Here is a 23,023-nt window from a genome sequence, read left to right on the forward strand (position 1 = left end):
TATCTCAAGCATTTCAGTGTGAAAAAAAAAGCAAAAACTCAAGAAATCTGAATAACTTCCAAAAAACCACTCATTTCTTTTCATTTTTCTTCTGCAGCAATATTTAGTTGGAATTAAACGTGCTTCTGCACAGCACTGTAGACCAATATTTACAAGTAAAACACAGGTATTTATAAACAGGCATTTCATCCAGTACAATATAAAATGTGCAGCGCCTCAATTAGAAATGGAAAAGCAGAACAGAAACTAAGATACCTCGCAAAAACGAGATTCATCTGACTGCCCAGCAGCTGACTAATGATGCATGAAAAGAAAAAGTCCCTGTTCTCACCACTTCTCCTCTTCGGAGGCTTGAGTCGTTGGCCTGCAACACCACATACACACGCACACACACACACACGCACACACACACACACACACACACACACCCGTCCACGCACGCCCACACACACCCACACACACATTAACATCTGAGAATAAATGAGTGTATTTTTATAGCGTTTGCACTCAGACACTCACAGGATATCCTCAATCTTGGCGAGGATGTGTTCTGCACAGGCGCATTCCTTCTCCAGCGCCGGCTGGTCCTTGCCCCGCTCCGAGTCCAGCTTAGACAGCTCGTCTTCAGCCAGGGTCAGACCCATGCTGCGCTTCTGTCTGCAGCGCAAAGACCACCGGTTTAACTCCCTTCGGTATCTCTGAGGGAAACCTTTCCATTTCTCCTGTGGATGTTACCTGAAGTCCTCCAGGTTCTTGAGCAGGTCCGACAGAAGAGAGTCTTGTAACACCTGAGTGTATTGTTTACACAGATCCTCTGGGATCAGCTCCAACCGTCGCTTCTCTAAAACGCAAACAACCAACAAGAACCGTCAACAGTCACATCAGTCAGGTTGTACTTTCACAGAAAGAACTGATGAGGTTAGAACATTTAATAAAACCTTTGGGAACAAAATGCACTCATCCATTAGGGAGGCAACATATTTAATAAAATATTATGTAACAGTCAAATTTTGCACATTTTTGTACTTTCGTTTTGGACTCAATTTCTTCTAAAAATAACCAAAGCTTAAAAAAAACAGCCCACCCAGCCGTTTTTTGGCAATAAGTTAATGTTTTGAACGGGCACTGCACTGTCACTTAGCAACCCAAGTCCAGCCCCATTAACTAGTAACACAAGCTGAGCTATAGTATGTTTGATCAGCTGTTTTTACAGCTGCATGTGCTGTACAATGGCTACTGGAAAAGACAAGTGTTTAATTGTTGACTTGCCATCCAGAAACCACTTGCTGCATTCTTGTGTGTTGTGCAGGAGGCACCAGTTCCGCTTTTCTAAGTTGTAAGTATAATTACGCATCTCTTGCGGGAATTCTCACGAGCGAGTGTAAATGTTGAGCTGGGGGTGCGGTCAGTGGCAGCTTACTTGGATTTAAAGTGACAAAATGCCCTAAAACAGCTCATTCAGAAAAGAGCTCAAAATAAGCAGAACTGAGCAGACTTAAATCTCATGATCTAAGAATGATTTTCTGCAAGAAAACAGTAATAAACATGTTTCATGTAGCCCACATACCTACCTTAACCTGTTCAAGGAAGCATCATATGTCTCCTCTAAACTCCAAAAAGTTAATTTATGATTTACCAAGGGGGGAATTACAAACATTCCAGTTTTTTTTTAAATTTCGAGATCACAAAAATTAATGCAAAAATCAACAGATCCACACAGTTTTCTTCACTAATGGTTAATTTTGATATTATTGCAAATTTTCCACAAAAATGATAAAAACACTGGGTTTAAGTCACAGCTAACTCCCTGCTGCCTCAGCCCTACTTGATGTAAAGTTACAGTCTGTTCGTAACGGAAAGTGACCAGTTGAAGTTCTTTAAAAACGTCTGTCTTCTTGTTATTTTCTCATCTTTTCTCTTCTGTAAGTAGATTTTGGAAGAGGTTTAATGAGTAAAACATTTTGCAGATATTTCTAAAGCAGCGCCACAAAATCAGTGATTTCGATTGCAAAACAATCACAAAAAAGCCTGGAAGGACTTGCATTTTGTAATTACTCAGCTGATTTTTCTTTTATACAGAGTAGCCTAGGTTACCACAGCCACCCGTGAATACCTAAAATCCAAAAATACCTAAAACTCTTAAAAGGCTTATACCTGCCCAATTTAATAGTTTAAACATCCGATATTCTATAAAATGCATTATATTAATGTTTGGTTCCCTTACCTAATTCTGCTGCTATTGTTTCAGGAACTGGTACTTTTAGATTCTGGAAAAGACAAAAAATGTAAATGAGTAAGAATTATGTCAACAAACCAGAGAAATAAAATAGAAAACAGGAGAACAGAGATTAAACTTACTGCTGTTCTATCTAAGAAGAGAGAGTGGAACTCCATAAAGAAGCGTCGACTCTCCTTGGAGCTGGTTTGTTTGTGCATTTCTGCATAGAGATAACAAAGCTGACGGGGAAGAAAACACTGTATGAGTTTTAATTTATTCCACTTTCCTTCCTCAATTAAAAAAAACACATTGTGTTGTCAGGAAACAGCATTTCTCTATTAATAATGGCCTCCCACAAGGCTTTATATACAGTACACTTACTTTCATAGGAAAATGTTAGTTTTTTCAATATCTCTGTTTAATTTGTCAAACCGGATTTTGTTTTTCAATAATAAACCCTGGAGTTTAAAAGCTGTAATCCACACATTTAACTGAGCAGTACATGAAAACCATCACAGCAGGTCATATTTCCAGATTCCACCAGACAAACACATTTTCTGTGTTCAAGAAATGTTTTAATTTAGACCATTTGTTATTTCAATTTCAATTTAAAAAGCCACCAGGTTGTTATTTTTTACAAGATTTGGTTATATTATGCACACCTCTTTATGTTTAAGCATCGCAAAGTCATGCAGCACACCACAATACTTTTAAAAACGTTTTCCATTAATTATGGAGACCCAAGATGATATACATATATGTATATACACAGTATATCAAAAATATATTAAATACAGTGAAATGATTTAGTCACACAAATTATAGATGATCATTAAGGCATTTATGTAATCATTTTCCATTCATGGTGCTATATTCAAACTGCCACATGATTGGTCAAATCCTTCAGCAGTTTACCTGCAAACCAATCACCTTGTAAAACTCAGAGTTAGACCAGCCCACTTTAAAAGGTTAGGCTGACAGAAACTCATAATATTCTGCAACTCAGTTTTATAAAATTATTATATTAATAATATTAATAAATGTATTAAAATTATTAGTAATTAAAAATTACAAATATTTATCTACATGAGACTTTGATGTGCAGTGAAGACAAATTTAGATCTTTTTTTCACATTTACTTAAGTATTTAACAAATTGATTACTTGTTGAGTATTTTTAATCTACTATGCAAAGTGTGTATTTATAGTCTGATTAAATTATCACATGTATTCATATATTTACTTATTTAGTTTATTGATTTGTTGCCCCTTTGGATGATCAGCATATGGATGGAAACTTAAATGTTTCCAAACAAATATTGTAAATTCTTTATCAAGTTCCTTGGAAGGTCTTTGGGAAATAATACAAGATATTTAATATAAAACACCAAGAAGCTACAGGGAATTAACATGATCATTTCTCTTCCTTTTCATTTCAGAAAGGCTTCGACAAGTTAAAGTTTAAGGTTTTGAAATTTGCTGACATGTGGAAAATCATTAGTTTATTCTTAAGAAAAGTTTTTCTAAATCATACATTTGTCGGATGAATTACCATTTAATGTTGTATCTCTGTATGCCTTAATTGTAAAATCAATTATTAACATTATTGTCAATGTTCTGACCAAACAACTGCACTGTCCAATAATAGGCAAGGCAGTGATCTGTGTTTATGAACGTACCAGAGGAGCCGCCTCGAACTGGGACACCACATGATGGAGGAACACAGCCAGATGAGCAGGTCGAGACTTAAGCAAGTCAATACTCTGAAAACAGCTGCACTCGCCGTTAATCTGAGGATTAACAGAAATATGTTCATCAGATAAGCATCGTGTGGTTAATTCCTCTGTGAAAAGTAAAAACAGGTTGTTAAAACTTTACCTGTTCTTGTTGATAGTCAAAGTAGTCGTCCTCCGCTCCGATTATCTGGGGGTTTACGGTGTATGGAGGGCTTGCCACAGAAGAATGAGGACTGGAGTCCTAATTGACACATTCAAGAAGAAATGCTGGGTTGAAGATTGTAAACACACACAAAAAAAACCCAGGTCATTCAAAAACAATGGGCACAAGAAGGTTGCATTACACCACAACTTAAAGGTTTCTCTGTGGAATTTGTAGGTTACTCTCCACAGCTTTTTTCTGAATATTGTAGGTCACTCACTTTCTGAAATACAGAACTTTCCAACTTTCCAACAATTTCATAGAATTTGAAAATTCATCCATTGATCTTACAGGTTACTCTCATCAAACTTACAAAGAACTTCAAGTTTTTGATCTTGAACCCAATTTTAACTCTAGAGAGGCCCGGTACATGGTTCTATTTCTGGAACTTATGACAAATTTTGTTTTTCTCCTAACAGGCTACTTACATTTCACATTCCCTGATATTATGAATTACTTTCCAGTACATTCACAGAATTTGAAGGGCACTTTCTAAACTAACAGATTGTAGTTACTTTCTCATAACTTATAAGATACTGTCCGGAGTTTTTCCTCAACGTGCAAGTTACATTTTGGCCTTAAAGATTACATCTTAGTTACTTTCCTATAACTTACAAGTTACTTTCCAGAACTGTTCACACATTATATTCCAGGACATTTGCAGAACTTGCAAGTTACATTCTGAACTAAAAGGTTGCATTCTACTTATGTTCTTATAATTTGCAAGTTACTTTCCAGAACTTCATATATTCCAGAATGTTCACTCAATTTGTAAATTACATTCTGAACCTACACATTACATCCCATTTACTTACTAATGATTTAAAAGCAACATTACAGAACGTTCGCTAAACTTGCAAATTGTCTTCTGAACTTCATGGTTACATCCTAGAACCTTTCACATAACTTACAAGTTACTTTCCAAAACTGATGCGTTGTATTCCAGAACCTTCATAAAACTTCCAAGCTATATTCTGAACTAAAATGTTACTTTTCACTTATTTTACTTACAAACTTAGGATGTTTGGTGAACTTGCTATGCTAGTGACATTCTGAATTCACGGGTTACAGCCAAGTTATTTTCTCAAACCATTAAAGTTACTTGTCAGAGCTTACATATTATAGTCCAGTGTGTTAGCTAAACTTGCAAGTTACATTCTGAACTAACAGGTCACCTTCTAGTCACTTTTCCACAATACATATAGTTCCTTTTAGGACTCAAAGCTTTATTTTATAGGACATCATAATAATAATGGGTTCTAAGGATTACCAGGTAACTATTTGGAAAACACAGACTACATTCGGTAAACCTTAGGCGTTTACGGGTTATTTTTTTACCAAATTTACCAGGGACTAACAGGTAACTTCATAAAATGTACAGGTTACATTCCAGAACATTGAGGTTGCATTCTAGCTACTATCCCATAACTTGAAGGTTACTTTCCAGAGTCTTGTGGTGATTTTCAAGGAATATAGACATTAACTGATAGAAATTATCAATAGATTGCAAGTTACTTAAAAAAATTACATAACTGTACTTTTTCAGAAATGTACAGTAAAATTGCAGGAATCTAGCATGTAAATTTTGTGACTAACTTGTGAACAAGACATGAGGATTTATAATGTTTTTGCTAACCAAAACTCAGCTAATTTGTGTTATTTCACTTTGAAGTAGATAAAACAAGTTTTAATGTCTCCATAAAACTTTCATGTCAAATTCAGAATCTTCAGTGGTTTACAGTTTAAGGCAATGAGTGACTTTCAGCAACACAATTTTTTGATTCAGATTTTTCTTATATTTTATTGTTATGACATTTTTTTTCTAAAAGACAAGTAAGTAAGGTACTGGTCACCCAAACTACTGTTTTTGTGTGATTATGTACTGTTGCAGGGCAAACCCAGGAAAATAATTAAGCATCGGTCGGCATCATTCTTATCCCACTAATCTCTGCTTCTAATTGTTGCTGCCAATGTTTGAGCTGCAGCCTTGCAGAGCAGAGTTGCTGTTTCTTTTGGAGCGAGGCAGCGTTTGATCACTTCACTGGAGCTGACTAAATAGGGCACACTGTGGGCTTTTCGGAAGGGGAGTAGGCTCCCTAGGTCCTGCTATTACAGGAAGTGTGTAAATATGCAGAAGCAAATAGTACTTCCCTGGAGATTTTATGGGAACTTTCAGTTTCCTGATGTTTATATGCAGTCCGTACTAATGGTAGCCATCTAATTCTGTCTGACTTTCTTCTGCCTTTCTCAAACGCCTACATAGCATGTTGCACATCTTTCTGTAGATGTCAGGAATTTACATTCCTAGTTTCAATTGAAGAATTAGTAGACAACCAAACTATCTAAAGTTCTAATTGTTGTAACATTAAGCTAAGTGTTTAAATAATATTACTTTTTTTTGAGTACCACAGCAGAAAAAAGTATTTTATATACTGCTAATTTTTTATGTTAAATGTGGAAGGTTTTTCAAACGGCTCATTTTCCAGACACCAATAAACATTACAGAACACAGCTGGTTGGATTTTTAAGCACTTAGGATGTTTTTAGAAGCAGTAGACACCCAAATAAAAAAATGTGCAAAATGTGAATTTTGTAAAATTTTAAAATAAATAAAAATACTCAAACTGTTGTTGAATTTCAACTTGCAACTCAGCCTTAAGAAGATTCTCAGTAATACTGAACATGTATTTTCAAAGGTTTATTTTTAAAATCAGAATTGGGTTACGATGGAGCAGGAGATGGGAGGTGTGTGTATGTAGGTGTGTGTGAGTAACCCTTACAGTGTCAGGAGCGTCTTCAGTGTCGGGGGACGAGCAGGAATTCAGGTCATCTCGGCGGCAAACGTCCGGACTCTGAAGTGGCGATTCCCTTTTTCCAGATGCCTCTGGAACGGGAGTGCTGTGCGTCTGATGCACACACACATACACACACATGTATCACCACACGTAAAAAACACAAGAGCTGAACCCAAGTGATTGTTTAGTCTGGTGCTGAATACTGGGAAATCCCCCAGAGATTGCTAAGTAGGACCATTTCTTCGCTATTTTTAGATGCAGTGATAAAAGAGGTTTTGTGATAAAGGAGTCTGTGTTAGCCGTGTTTAGCTTCAGAAGGGTTTTAACTACAGCTTGTGACTAACATTAGTTCTTGGCCAGCTGAGGCACCATTTAAAAAAGTCACGCTTTAAATCAGTAGCAGAGCTTGAATCACCCATGTGCCTCTGAACTTTGTCCTTTAACACTTCAGTGCAGAGCAAGAAAGAGAACGTTAACATATACAAAAAGCATTTTTCAAATTTTATTTAATCAAGAAATCACTTGATGAAAGACATTTTAAATAAGAGGCAATAAATAAAACGGAAATATAAAAACCACACACAAACAAAACCATAAAAACAACGGATCATATCTCTGTAAACAAAATTCTCCTTCAAAAATTACTACTCAGAATGAAAATGATTAAGCTCATTTTAATTTATCATGCCATTAATTGATTAATTGCTTATAGCGACAGGCGTATATTTCCACACTAGAATATATTTCTGATTTATTTCCAGTTACAATACTTACAGCATTGCTGCTGGTCGGTGGCGCTTCTTCACCGGTCTGCTCCTTCAGGAGACTCCCATCATCTTGCTCATCTTCATCACGGATCCTGGGCCCCGAAGCTCCGTCCTGAAACATTAGAAAGTCTCACGTGAAGCAACAACTTCCACTAATGTGAAATATGTGTTGTCATTTGTTGCCTGAAATTCACTCTCTCTCCGGAATTTATTTTATTTTATTTAGATACAGACAGTTGGTTTTTTTCAGTCCCTCTTTTACAACTTTATAAGTTTTTCTTTTTCTGTTTCATTTAGTTCATAATAGGTCAATTATATTATTCAGTTGTAAGTTTAGTTTAGTTGGGTGACAGTAACTTGATTGAGTAACAGCAGTGCAGTAGGTCTGGAGCAGAGTTGGATAGTAACTCTGTTACATTTATTCAGTTACATTTACTTGAGTAACCGTTTGGAAAATATGTGTTTCAACAAAAATAAAATTACACATGACTAGGTTTGTTCAAGCAATAAGTCATTTAAACAACATGCCACGGCATCAACCTCCAGTGAATTTCTGTCGTCTTCTTTGTCTTTTCTGCCACTAGTAACATCTGGTTGTTGATCACGACTTGTGTGATGCGGGAAAAAAAGTGTTTTCCTTGAGGTTTTATGATATACATTAATTTTGATGCAGCCAAAAAATCACCTCGTCCTAGTGCAAAAACTTTTTATCGAAAAATTTGAGTTTTTTTCAAAATTGCCATGTTTCCATCAAGCAAATTCATTTTCATAATTCCAATTTGCACAATTATATGGTGAACGGAAATGCAGCTACAGTCATACAGTTACCTAAAACACATCTAATAAATAGTTCTTATCTTATCATTATCACAATAGTACTGCCAAATATTGTGATAAAACTAAGTCCATATGAACTTGAGTACTGTCTCTGGGTACTCTGGGCTGTGGTCTTACCCCATCAGACAGAGTGCATTTATTGTGGTTCTGGGGGCTCCCACTCAAAAAGCTGCTCCGCTCCACGCCGGACAGTGCGGGTGAGTTGGGGGCTGATAGAGGAAGAGGCATGCTGACTTCTTCATGTTCTTCCTGCTCCTGCGCCTCCTCCAGGGGCATTTGGGAAAGGCCTGGAGGCCTCCCCAGCACCGTCAGCGCTACATAGGAACCCGCTGAGAGACAGTGAGGAAAACATCTGATCAAACAGTTACATGGCTAAAAGAAGTACATATATGTAACTTACTGCACATTTAAAATGAACAGTGTCTACTGTATATCGTATCACATAAAGTGGTTAATATAGCTGTAAGGTGCTGAAGGTTTTCTACATGCTTAAATATATTTGAACTTCTCAGGGGTAACTGAATATTTAGCATCCTACTAAAAAAATAACTGGACCTGTTTGTTTGATTGACTTATTTCTAAGATTAGTTTTTCTATGGAAGAGGATTAGGGCCACCAAAAAACTAAATAAATTTAAAAAATTCTAACTTTGAGTTAGACTTTTTCTTCTGAATTCAGACTTTAACCTCAAAATTCTGACCTTTTTCTCAGAATTCTGACTTTTTTTGTTCCGGAATTCTGACTTTAATCTCAGACGTCCAATTCTGTGTCAATATACGTCAAAATCTAAATAAATAACAAAATACTCTTAGGAATATGTCAATTATTTTGTCGGTGAAAGCCTGTCTCAAATAGATTAGGTAGATTTGAGTATTAAGACTCAAATAGTGCATAAACCTGTTAAAAGTCAGAATTCTTTATTTTTTTAGTGGCCCTAATCCTCTTCTGTAGTTTTCTCAAAGGGTCATCATAGAAGGGAAATAATGGGATAATAATAAATAATAGAATCAAGTTTACATAACGTAACACAAGCCAGTCATCACATCGTAACTGTTGCTTTGACCACATTTCTAGCAAGTTTATAATTTAAATGCAAAAAAATTCACTAACAGGAGACGAATACTTACATTTGATTAATTTTACAACCTCTTTGTGGTTTGAACGAGTAACTAAAGTCCCGTTAACCTGTTGAAAAAGGAAAAACTAAGAATTAATTTCTAAAAGTGCTGACTCTGATATGCATGCAGATACATTGTTGATGCCATTACACATAAATCAAATGAAGACACGCTATAGATTTTGGCATTAAGCATAACAATGGAATAAAAAAGCCTGGACAATAAGGCCTTTTTGTTCCTCCATTCTTGTCCAAAGCGACATCATTTGAGGTGGAAATCAATTATTTAAGCAACGTTTTGAATAAAATAACCTGCCTCAAAGTTTCCTTTATAAGTTAAATGTCCCCGACTTGGATTAGCAAAAACAATTGAATCAAATGAGGCAACATTTAGATTTTAACATAAAAAAGTGTTTCGAAGAACAGAGCTCAGGTAGGTTCATAAAACATTCGACATGCAAGAGATTTAAAGAAAGAACTAATGCTAATTTCTAACTTACTTTCACCATTTTAAACAAGTCGTTACTGGGCTGAAATATCAAGAAAAAAGAAAGAAATAAAATCCATGAAACTAAGAGTAAAGATTGTATCATGTTTGGAAACTAACAGAGTTTACTTCATTTTGTGAATTCATTAAAAGATAAAAGCACAAAATGGCGGAAAAGTGAAAACAGTCCTTTGTTAGGCTAACAACATTAATACTAAATTAATGCTAATCTTTCATTTACTAATATAAGTTGCTCTAAGGAGGAAGTAATGTAAAAACTGCATGCAAACGTTCATGGCTCTATAAAGTGTTCGGACACAAACAGCATAAATATAAAATAAAAAGAAATAAAAGCGAAAAGGTGCTAATGTTAAGCTAACACTACTGCTAGACTAATACAAGCTGATGCTAATTTATCTGGTTTCTAACTGTATGTCAGTATTTTAGATAAGCTGCAATCAAATGGAGGAAATTAAATAGAAATTAAACAAAACAACAGTAATAACTGTATTACCTTATAGTACATACATTAAATAGTTGAAAGTGGAAAAAGTGATAAGCTAATGCAAGTATTCTGTGCAAATCACTTTAGGCATTTCAAATAAGTTGCCTATCTGAAATGCCTAATTTGACTGAAGTCGATTTTGATACAAATACAATGTAAATAATTTACTTGGGTTTTCTAAAATCATCCATCCATGATGGCTGGGGAGGAAAAGCCCTTTTTAGAACAAGGAGAAGAAAAAAGGTTTAAAGTGATGCATGACGCCCACCTTAATGATCCGATCTCCTGTTTGGACACCGGCTCTCATTGCAGCTCCATCTGCATCAGAAAAACAAGCAAAGTGAGAGACGCTGCTTTTATCGATGTGCTGCAATAATGTTTGTCCACATTTCTTCCAGCCTTACCTTCCTTCACCAGCTGCACAAACACAGGGTTGTCTCCACTTACTGTCAGACCAAAGCCATTTTTATCTCTTTGGATAATCACACAGCGCTGGACCAGACCTGCCATTTTTACAACAAATGAATAAAAAATTGGAACAAATGCTACAAAAGTCTCTGAAATTAAATCCTAAATTTAAAAAATCCATTCTGGATGTAGCTGAGATTCCTGTTTTTTTGTTTTTTTTGTTGGTGTTACCGATTGGGAAAAAAAAACTCTGCAGGAAATGACAAATCAACAGCCTGAAACAAACACAGCTTCAGAAACAGCAGCAACAAGAACCACTGAGGACCGATCCGATCGTAAACTGGAAGATGTTAAAACATCATTACCAGGTAAGTTTTACATCGACATGGACTGAAGAAAGAAGTTTAGCTCAAAAATCAACACCTTCAAGCTAGACTTAAATTTCCAGCTGCCTATATGGACAAGCTAAATATCCTCTTCTTATTTCTCTAAAATGAAAATAAACTTGTTATTTTACATTCAAACCTGAACCTTCAAAGACACAAAAAACAGATTGCGAAGTCGGCCTTTATTACCTGCGTAAAAGGCCGACTTCTTGTTGGGACTAGAGAAACTTATCCAAGCATTTCTCTTTAGTCGAATTGATTACTGCAACAGTGTCTTCACAGGTCTGCCTAGAAAATCAATCAATCAGCTCCAGTTGATCCAGAACCCTGCAAAGATTTAGGGATCTATGATCTCATTCCCATTTAGTTTTCAAAAATTATATTTTTTTGGTCTGTAGGAACTTTTGATCAGACGATTTTGGCCCACGTGACAGAAAGTTTGGACACCCTTGCTCTAAACATTTACAAGTATACAAGTCTGCTGATAAAAAGCAAGAGTCTAAACTTCCTTAAATCCACAATATAATGGTTAATAAAATATTATTTGGACAAACTAGAGCAACTGAAGGATTTCAGTTATACAGACTCCTGTGGGAGAGCTGAGTGGATAATTGGTTGTCTTCTGGACTCCATGAGAAGCCTCAAGACTTCAGGGTGAACAAAAGGGCAGGAAGGATTAATGTCAACCCCGTAACCCTGGCAACCACCCTAACAACGGAGCCAACACTTACAGCGTCTCTGCACATCTGCACAACAACCTCACAGATTATTCATTTCATTATTCAAACTAAAGAGACGGTGGGAAAAGTGCAGCGAGCCAATTCTTTCTTAATAAAGTGAGCCGTTAAAGTAGAGTGCAGAGAGATCTCTTTGCCTCACCTGTTGGGTCAAACTCGTGTTTAAGAGGATTTCCCATGCTTTGTGTTTTTGTCTGTGAGAACGCTCTGGGTCCTGTGAAGCAAAGACGACAAATGAGAGAGAAAAAAAAATATCACTGACAGAAACGATGTTTTCATTTTTTCCCAAATTAAGACTGTTTTCACACCTGATAGTCCAGTGGACTCAATTTGATTGGGGACCAGAATCACAACATTCATTACATTTTCAGCTGTTGTGGTTCACTTTTACACTGCACTTTGATTATGCTGTTAAAAATCTGTTTCCAAGTCTCTAATCAACAAAAGACAAGAAATTAGAACCTTATTGCACTTTATCCATCCTACATTGAACGTGAGCTCAACCTTTCTGTCTTTTAAATGATGTAATTAGGGATGCATTATACAGTAGTACAATAACAATTTAAATGAATGCTTTATCTTGAAATGCAGCTCCCATAAAACACTAGCTGTATAGTCTGTACAGGCACTGCAGAAAACAACACAATATTTAAATGTTTTCAAAGTTTTGAATATTTCTTAGCAGAACAGATTTACAAAGATTTTTTTGTGACATGAATATATTTTTTAAAACAGTTTTAGCTGAATTAGTACTCTGTGTGTTGTTCTTTCAACAAATGGTCTTCTTCAGAGTCTGTATACACCATTTAACGAATAATAGATTATTACATTAGTTGACAATTATTTTAACAATTGGTTTGTCACAATTGAATTTATCATTTCAGCCCAACAAAACTATGATTTCCTGTCTGAATTACTTGATAAAACCTTAATTACACTAAACCATCTCCATGCTCGTCTAATTTGTTGTTTAACTGACTTAACCTTTGTGAGAATTTAAAGGTGGAGGTTCATTTATTATTAGCAGATGCTCCTTCTCTCCTCGTTCCCCTTTGCTGCTGCTGTGTCTCGTTCCAAAAGGAGGAGGGGGGATTTTGTTTGTCCAGCAGCTCCTCCCTGGACAATGGGGGCCCTGGACTTTAAACAATGGCTCCCACGTCAGAGCCTGCTTACTATACGGAGACTTTGTGGGACAGATTCCCGGAAACAGCGTCCAGGGTTTTTGGCACGGCTTCAGCTTCCTGAACATGGGAGAAGGCTGCAAAATAAAACGGAGGGGAAGGAGGTGTTTGTGAGGGAAGGCCAAGGGCTATGCTGTGGAAATTTTAACAAAGCTTGCAGAGTGAAGGATCCTGTCCGAATCCAGGAAAGTGGAGGGAATGAACGAAATGTTGAAACAACAGATTCAGGGAATTAGAACAATTTTCCTTTGTGTTTAGACTAAACATTAAGCAAATGTTTAGTCTGGATTTTAACCTCGCAATCACAGGCAGAACCAAGCTCATGTTGGATCGGGGAATAAAAAGGTGGTGACCTTAAATCTCAAGAGAGGCTCCTTGCTATGGCTGGAGAAGATCAGAAGCTGATAAGAGAGGCAGATAAAAGGACAGACGACATCCTGCTCAGTGGGTGGCGGCTAGTGGAGCAGCGTCCATGACATGAAGGAAGCTTCCAGATTCATCCATTCATCTGTTGCAGGGTCTGCAACCTGCAGGTCCGGAGCCGTAAGAGGCTTTTAATAACTTTGGTAAAAACGTAACAACTTTAGGGTGGATTCCACTTTTTATCACTTCTGATATCTGAGGTTTAGTATCGACTGGTACCGATCCAATACAGATAAACAGTACTGAGTTGACTTAAAACATTTTCTGATTTTATACACGGACATAAACCGTATATAAAAATACAAATTTATAGCTCTGCACCAGTACACCACACTTAAATAGATCAATAGCTTTACAAGCTCGATCAAACAAGTAAGAACAACATAATTAGTGCAGCCACTGCAAAATAAATAATTGACGAAGTCAAGAGGTTGACTTGAGCTTGGTTGACTAGCTTGTTGCAGTTTATTTTGCAAAAGTAAACTTTTTCTTTATCTTTGCAGTTTATTTTACAAACCTTTTTTCAAGTGGTTCAGAAAGTGTAATTAGGAATTCTAAATGATGAACTCAGAGCATACAGACAGTATAGATCTGCCCTCCTGGATCAAACACAGGAGGTCAAACACAGAAGATCATTTCTAGATACCCAATCTAGAAGGTTTTCAATATCAGGACCAATACAGATACTAACATCAGATCAGTGCACTATGTTAACGATCTAATAACAAACGCCAGTTTTAGCAGTTTTTCAGATTTTTTTGGTGGAATAATTGCACTAACCATCCAAAACAACCAGTCACTTTTTTTTGTTGTTGTTTTGTCATTTGGTCGGAAACTATGTAACTATGTATAATCAGCTTTATAGGCTGATTCTGAAATCAGCCTATAAAGGGAAACTATGTTCCTAAACAAGAATTTCGACTTTGATTTCAAGCACTCACAGCGTACAGACATTAGGCATAAATACCAGACATGTAATGTGGTCGTTCATCTGTTGGGAATAAAGTCAAAGGATATTAATTAAACACAGTCCCTAATTTCTTACCCTTGTATGTAGAAGAACTAATAATATCAGAAATGTTCAATTACTCCCTAAAAAATGCAAAAACAAACAAAAACACAAACTTGCAGAGAATCACAAATTTTTTTTTTTAATTTAAATTTAACTTAAGTGTACTGTAAAAATGAACATGCATGTCAACTCTGCCCCGTTTACTTAATGAATGTTCTTAGATTTAGCTTGTTGGACTACCAGCTCTCCAGCCGTCCTTCCCTGTTATCATCCCAGAGGAATGGTTTGGTATTTTTGGCATCTGAGGCAGAAAACAAGCAAAGAGAATCAAGAGCAGCAGATACAGCTGCAGACTGGCATCAGGAATATAACTTAAAGTTTGTGATTATCCAGGTTCCAGACTGAATGAAAGATTTATCCTTGAATCTTTAGGACGTTTTTCTCAAACATAATAATCATCAAAATGTCCAGATTTGTTCCAGTTGAGTTAATTACATATCACCGTGATTTTATGAAATGTATTGGTTGCCATTTAACGTTGGAAAGTTACAACCAGGAAGCTTTAAACTGGTTTGATAAAATCATAATAGACCGCTTTAAAGTTAAAAAGAATCAACTTTTTTTTTCTTCAGGCAGAAGTACAGGGCAGAAGTATTCATATCCCCTGTACCTTTTATCATTTTGTTACTTTACAACCACAAGCTGCAGCATTTGGGAGTAAATGTAACAGATCAACACAAAGTAGCAAATAGTTCACAAGTTGAAAGAAAAGGATGTTTATTTTTCACACACCCTAAATAAAGTCTGTTGTAACTAGTTGCCTGCAGCAGCCGGCTAACTAGCATGTAGCAGTAATCTGCCTTGGTGTGATTTTTGATGTCATCCGAAACACGGTGATGGTAACGTCATGCTACAGCGATGTTTTCCTACAGTCCATGTACTTAAAAAAAACACAAAAACCATAAAATTTCAAATTAAAATATTACATTTGACCAATAAAAAAGAAAAACATTCTTAATACACAAATGAAGCCTCAATAATGTATGTTTGAAACCACTTTAAAAAAGGTTTTTAATCTCGATGGGCTTTTTATCCTAGTAAATTAAGGTTCAATAAAAAGATATACATGGTTTTGAATAGAAATGTTATTCATTGTTTGCAGACTCTGCAATTAACTTGATTAAACATTTTAATTGAGTCAAGTTGTAATATGACAAACTGTGTATTACTTGGATTACTTTTGTTTATTCTTCACAAATTTCTTCATGTCCAACACTGGTCGGTTTTTCCTTTTGTCAGTTTTCTCTCGTTTATTTTTCTCCTTCCAGCGACCTTCAGTCTTCACAGATTGCAGTTTCAGTCATGACATTTAACAACAAAGGCTTCTAAATTAAATAGGAACTGTTGTTTTATTGTGTTTTTGTTGCAAACTGCAGCTGCCTGGTTTGATTGTTGTCTAATTATGGATTGTCCACTCCGGTTTCAGTTACACTAGCGACATAATACGAAAAGCAAAAGCAGTTGTGCAGGTTTTTAAATGTCATAGAACAAATACTCAGCTGCATTGTGTCATAAAAAGCAACAGTCCATCTCACTAAAAGTTATTTAAAAACATGTAAGTTAATGGAATCATGCCACTGTAGTCAAGTGTGTTCATTTCCTTTGGTTGGACTTCCTGTGCAGTTTTAGTCGTTCTTATGCATCACAATACGTTGCCATCTAACCTTCCCATATTTCCCACAAGTGAATTAATCATATGAAAGTGTGATTTGGATGCGAAGGACCATGTGTTTTTTAAATTTATTTTCTTATTTTGTTTTTAACATATTTAGACTTTAAAACTTTGCAGTCAATCGATTAAAAAATGTAATCGGTTTAATCAAACTCTGCAAAGCTTGAAATATAAATATATACGCAGTTGTGGTTCTTGCAGGAATGGTGCCTCCTTTTGTCGCCCTCCAACCACTTAAAATGGGGCATTATCTGGGTTTTATTACAGCAGAAATGTTGCCCCCCCAGTACTCAACAGCAACTAAGAAAATTACACCTCTACAAATGCATACAAGTAGTAGCAGATTTGTTCAGGGGACAACTGACAGATAAGCTATGTTTTGTTTTCTAGCTTTTGGGTGCTCCACCTGTTTGTGATGCCATGCTGGGCAACTGCCCATTACGCCTATGTCAAAAACTCACACTGTATGCATATTTTCAGAAAATGTTCTATTAACTCGAACCAAACGTGTGTAAAGACTCTCAGTTTTCCCGTTTTTTTTATTCACTGAGAAATGTTCCTCTCCATTCATTTCCTATGGAATTTGTGCAGCGAGGCAACAGTCATGTGGCAGACACTGCTGTCATTACACGAGTGCTGGATGTGTAGGAGAGTGCTGTAAGCAAGACATCTTATTCGAGAGTCTTATTTTGAAGAATAAAAGGAAGCAGTATCTCTGTTGGTACAAAGTTGTTACAACAGAATCAGCTGAAGCAGTCTTACAAATAAACGTGTCACCATTTTGGGAACATTGGCTGAAACCAACACATTGGTGCGTTTTTTTAGGTAAAAAAAACTATTTTTAGGTAAAGTGCGCTGCACTTGTTCCATTTTCTGCTGATAAATATTCTGAGTGGATAAAATTGTTTCCCTTTATTTCCATTCTTGAGTCAAACTCAGGGCTTTCCCTAAACACCGCGAAGGTCCAGATGATTAACAGCTGCTTATAAATGAACAATGAGGCTGATTATTAGAGTTTCCCAAAATAAATGTTGACATGTTAACTGACATGGCGCGGCTACCACTAAGAGCATCTAAATTCTATATAAGCTTGTGAACTCAGCTATAACCTCATAGAGAAGCTGGAAATCCTAGACAATCATGCTGAATGCATGCAGAGCTGGTGTTTGATCATTTCAAAGGTAAAAACAAAAAGAAGACAGAAGTTGCACTGTGTTCACTCTGAGTTATTCAGGAAGGGAGCAGATCTGATGACCCTTATGGACATTTTTCAGCTGTGATGTCACCACTTCCTGTCATGAGGAGGGGGATGCTTTAAAAAACAAAGGTCCTCTGAGCATGTCTGGCTGCCTTTGAATGAAAAACAGGATTATAGATTCAATCTGACTCCATCCCTCTCCGTCCTCCCTGACGTCTTGCTGCAGGAACATAGCAGGGAGGATTGATGCGTTTTATTTATTTCACTTCACGCAGTAATTTCATTATAGCTTCCCAAAGTAACCCAGGAAGAGCAGTGGTGTCCCAGCAGGTTCAGCTCAGACACAAGGTGTTGACGCAGACATTAAAGCACTCAAACCTTCACTGACTAAAGGAGAACAGTGGACCCCCGTTCTATTTACAGAAAATTCACCTTTTTTTGAACAGCAAATCTAAAATATCTGAAAGGAAATGCAACTTTGGAAGCTGTAATACTTAAGCGCAATAATGGCTGACCTTAGCAAAGCAGCCAATCCAGGAGCATCATTCTTTTCACTTGGCTCTGATTGGCATAGCATATAGAGAATGTGACGCCTACATGTTCCCTGGCTGCTTTACCTAAAGGATATCTGGAAACGATATTATAATTGCTTGATTGACTTTAATAAATCAGGTTTGCATGAGGCATCAAAGTAGTTACATTAATAATGCATGAATCTCAAATTTTAGACTATTTGTGTGACTGTTTGAGTGTGTGCATGCTACTTTGTAATTTGGAATTGCGAAGATGTTACAATGATGTTACAATGAAGCACTCAGCATCCAAAAGGTGGCCTCAACTCCCAGAGGCAGACCAAAGAAAACAACAATAAATTTACATTTGACCAGAATGTCTTCTTTCACATGTTTCCTGGATTTTCTACACTGAATGAGTCAAACTAAAAACAAAACTTCTTTAAACAACGGATTTCTGTCTGCCACTTTTCCATAAATGTCACATTTGTGAAGTGCACAACTAAGGGAATTTATATTTGGTAATTGCTTCAGATTTGTCATTTAAATCACACATAGAAATCATCTGTAATCAGATTAAGTGTAACCTCAGTAACTTCAGACATATTCATCATCAGATGTCCACATACATACACATACATCAAAAATGTACATGTATACCAGGGGCGCCGCCAGGAATCTTGGGCCCCATGACAAAGAATTAACTTGGGCCCCCACTTCACAGCTGCTGTTACAATTTCTTGAGTCTATCTGACCAATCAAAAGCGCCACAATTTTAAAAGCTTGCAACTTCCTTTCTTTCGTTGGTCCAATACTGATACTAGCACAACATCCACTGCTAGTGAATTTTACACGCAACAGTCCACATACTGCATGCTAATAGGTTGCTTAATTGTTTTTATTAGTTTTAGCTTATTGAAAGGTCTCTCCCCACCAGCAACAGTCATAGTCAACATAGTCAACATGCAAAATATACATAAAACAATCCAGACTTCTCAGAAAATGCCATGTTGTTGCATTTGTTCAAGCTGCAGTATAGAACTTTAATAAAAAAATACGTGTTTTCCATGTTTATTAAAGCTGTCACCATGTTGTGACAGCTTGCACATAATCTGTGAAAAGATCAATCTCCTCCACCTTATCCCTGAGCTGCTATACTGCTGTCTAAAGAAATGCCCCGTTCTGACCAAAAACAACCAATCAGAACCTGTAGGAGGGTCTTAGCGCTGTCAATCAACCTCATTCACGCACTGCTAGAAGGGCTAATGGAAGATTTTATAGAGATTGTTTGAATTTCTGTCAGTAATAAATATATCGTTTTTGTTGTGTAACTGTAAAAAGGGCAGAGACACAGGAAAAATCTACATAGATTTCCTGGAATGATGCCAACTTGCTTGTCATTGATCACAGTCATTGTATAGAACATACAGAGGTAAAACCAGCTGACCAAACACGCTGGAGCGCTGCTTGGGTTGCTAGGTAACGGGCTGAGCTTCACTGGGGTTCCTAGGCAGCTGCTGATTTGTGATGTTGCATTCCTGAGGTTTTTGAATTTCAAACAGCAACTTATAGCCAGAACCCAATTGGGTGTTTTTTAAGTGTTTGAGCTGTTCTTAGAAGCAGTGTGACCTAAATAGAAATACTAAAACGGGCAAAATGTGAAGGCCTGACAGAGGTGAAAGTTCACAATTCAGCAGGAAAATCATGCTAAACATGCAGCCAGAGATGCAAATCAAACGCTGAGGAAGAAATAAATTCTGGAAGAGCATTTTAAGAGTAAAATATGTCTAGAGAACAAGTCATGTCAAGACTATCTTGACTACTGAAGCATATGGAAAGAAAAATGCAGAAGATAGAAAGTCATTTTACAGAAAAACAAAAACAAAAGACATGCAGAGACACGGCAGCTTGTTTCATGTGAAAACAATCAACCCATCTTGTTGAGTTTCCATGAAAATACATTACAAAAAAATGCACAATTCTTCCAAATACTATGCGTACGAGTGGCGCAACAAATATCTCAAAAGGCCAACTCAAACTCAATTCTCCTCATGTAGAGGCTCTTGAACAAGTTCCAAACTGTGACCTAATCACTGCTGGAGTTCAGCTGTAAATGTAACTAACAGCAGCAAATCTCTCCAACACGAGCTTGTGCAATGCTTTAAACAAATGAAAAATTCATGCTGGTATTTTCATAGATTCAGAGACACAAAAATGACTTCCTAAATGCAGACAAGAAAAGATGATCCTTTGGAGACAAAAGTCCAAACAAGTCAACAGATCCAGAGTTCTGTTATTTATCTAAAATCACAAAATGTTTCCTTATGCAACAAAGACAGGACAAAAATAGTTCCATATCAGAGTGGTTTGATGTTGGAAATGGTGGATACATGAGGGTATCGACAATCATTTTCCACTATGTTGTAAAGAGTTTGATATCTGTTTCCAGATGGGAGATGCAGACGTCACAGAGTTCTGGAATGGCTGCCACACGATTCTTTATTGTTCCCTTTGTTTGTTGGTAACCTTCGCAATGTGTCCAGCTGCCCTGACACAGTCAATGATTCCAACATTGAACCCCTGTGACTTCTGTTAGGCCAACATGTTCAACAACATCCCAACCTCAAGCAAACCTAAAACAGGACCTCATCAAACACCAACGAGTCCAGGTCAGTGTGTGTGATGTTTCTCTGCTGGTGTTATTAAAACTCCAGTCGACTTGGTTCGATTGGGGAAGTTAAAGCATTTGCTACATTTCCAGCTGATGCGGTTCACGTTCACACTGCACAGTGTCAAACGAACTAAACCCTTTGAAAAACCTGTTTTCCCCTCACTCTCCTGTGCTGCAACAAGAACCACTGAAGGGAACTACACAAAAGCCTCTGAAGAAGACACTGAAAGAATCTTCCTTCTTCACAAAATATAAACAAAAACGAAGTGGTGTCAAATTTTATTAGTTGTAGGATTTCTCTTTTTTGTTTTTGGTATAAAAAAACAACAAACCATTTCTCTCGCTAGTGCTAGACACATGTTTGTTTTGGTTGTATTTACCCATAATGCCCTGCGCACTACTTTGATTCCTGCTTTTGGAGAGGTCTCTGGTTCGCTTGGCGTCCACATGTGCATTCAAACTGCACCACAGTTCACTTCAACCAAACTGAGACCTAGGTTTGTAGGCAGACCAGAATTTGCTTTTTTGGTTCGATTATGCATTCACACCTCCCCCAACGAACTGGACTTTCTAGGCAAATGAACTAAAGTACAATTAAAGTTGACCAAACAGGACTGGTGTGAATGCAACTCAGGGCGTTTCCACACCTGAGGCTTTTAGTCTGTTTAAAATTGAGCTTCGGAACATTTCTCCACTTGGTGTGGGATCACAGCTACCACACTAGGGTGCAGTCCAAAAGAACCATAGCAAGACCATTTAAAAGAGGTGGTCTTTGTATGGTTCCTAATGAACTCCAGAGCAGTTTGTTTATGGTGTGAACGTGATATGACCTCAATCTAAAACAGCTACCAGGTATTTGCTACAAGATGCCTTCTGATGTCCAGATAACTATTTGATTGTCGGATGCAGTAGAGTAAACAAAGTACTAAAACAACGGCGCTGCATCTTTTCCTTAAAGACTAAAGCCTGATGCAGCTTTCAAGACGTCTTCTCAAAATCATTCGGTTTGCTTCGCTGATAAACATGAAATAAAAAACCAAACTGGGTCAGAACACAGCATCTGCTTCCTGAGTTTAGACAGGACACATCTGACCAGTAAACAGACCGAAGCTTCTCATGTGGTTCGTAGTGACAGGTTCTGGTAGGCATGGCATTTTTTCCGTGTGAAAAAAAAAACAATGAACCATCAGAAAAGTTGCACTCCTAAACTGATTCAGATGCTTTAAGTCGAGGTATGAGATGAGACACGCCACTGAGTTCACAAAAATGAGAATTTAACATTTTTTTCAAAACTAAGAATTATAATTTTTTTTGTTTTTGGATTTTGTTATTGTTTGCATAAAAAGAAAACACTTATACAGATCACAAACTATGTAGTAGATGGTGCTGACTAGCACGGACTAATCAATCAGTACTGTTTTGATTAGTCCACATATTTATGTTCTGATGCTTGTCCAATTCTAAATTGTTTGTAATGCCAAAAAACTGGTCAACATTCTCACTTTTGTGTTTTCTCAAACAGAATACAGGCTTTAATTAAATTGTACTTTAAGGAAACAACGTTCTTCAGTTTCTGAACTGGATGTTCAAATGCTGTCACACACCAAAACCGCGAAATGGCCCTTTATTAAAGCCAGAAACAGACACATTAGCAGCTAATGGTCAGCTCGTTGCAGTAATCTCCACTCCTTGTGAAACTCCCCAAAAAAAATTTTTAATGGACTTTGCTTGACAATCCTAACACACTTTGTCCTTCCACTCAACTTTCTGTGAAAATGCTCCAACTTTTTCACGATATTTGAACTGTCTGAGGATTTTCATTATTTGTAAGCCATGGTCATTAATATTACATGAAGTAAAGGCTTGAAATATTTCACTCTATGTGTAAAGAACTTGTGTAATAAACAAGTTTCACATTCAGAAATGTGTAACAAAATATTGAATATTTTCACAACATAATTTGTTCTTTAGCTGTACATGTATAACATAAAATCTCAATAAGATAAGTGAAAGTTTGTATTTCAGTGATTCTTGAGAAGAGGGACAAAACAGGTCCTATGGATAAAGCACAAAATTTGAATAAAATACACACAATATATA

At 36.8% G+C, this 23,023-nt stretch overlaps 1 protein-coding gene across 5 annotated transcripts in view; it reads right to left on the reverse strand.

The window, feature by feature from the left end:
* The window catches only part of arhgef12b (Rho guanine nucleotide exchange factor (GEF) 12b), a 45,043-nt gene that overhangs the window by 16,694 nt on the left and 5,326 nt on the right, over positions 1-23,023 (reverse strand). The window contains exons 1-15 of one of the 5 annotated variants that reach the window (XM_028031610.1): positions 12,503-12,693; positions 12,337-12,408; positions 11,068-11,166; positions 10,932-10,981; positions 9,682-9,739; positions 8,672-8,883; positions 7,725-7,829; positions 6,936-7,061; positions 4,096-4,194; positions 3,897-4,007; positions 2,359-2,457; positions 2,225-2,267; positions 736-841; positions 520-657; positions 332-364 (exon numbers count right to left, since the gene is read on the reverse strand). In XM_028031610.1, the coding sequence (XP_027887411.1) occupies positions 332-364; positions 520-657; positions 736-841; positions 2,225-2,267; positions 2,359-2,457; positions 3,897-4,007; positions 4,096-4,194; positions 6,936-7,061; positions 7,725-7,829; positions 8,672-8,883; positions 9,682-9,739; positions 10,932-10,981; positions 11,068-11,166; positions 12,337-12,408; positions 12,503-12,554 (1,403 nt within the window). In that variant the 5' untranslated portion in view covers positions 12,555-12,693. Of the gene's footprint in view, positions 1-331; positions 365-519; positions 658-735; positions 842-2,224; positions 2,268-2,358; positions 2,458-3,896; positions 4,008-4,095; positions 4,195-6,935; positions 7,062-7,724; positions 7,830-8,671; positions 8,884-9,681; positions 9,740-10,931; positions 10,982-11,067; positions 11,167-12,336; positions 12,409-12,502; positions 12,695-23,023 lie in introns of those variants that run through there. The other 4 variants (XM_028031612.1, XM_028031613.1, XM_028031614.1 and 1 more) reach the window with 4 other exon arrangements.

This window comes from Xiphophorus couchianus, chromosome 11 (assembly GCF_001444195.1).
Source record: "Xiphophorus couchianus chromosome 11, X_couchianus-1.0, whole genome shotgun sequence".
Classification (NCBI taxonomy): domain Eukaryota; kingdom Metazoa; phylum Chordata; class Actinopteri; order Cyprinodontiformes; family Poeciliidae; genus Xiphophorus; species Xiphophorus couchianus.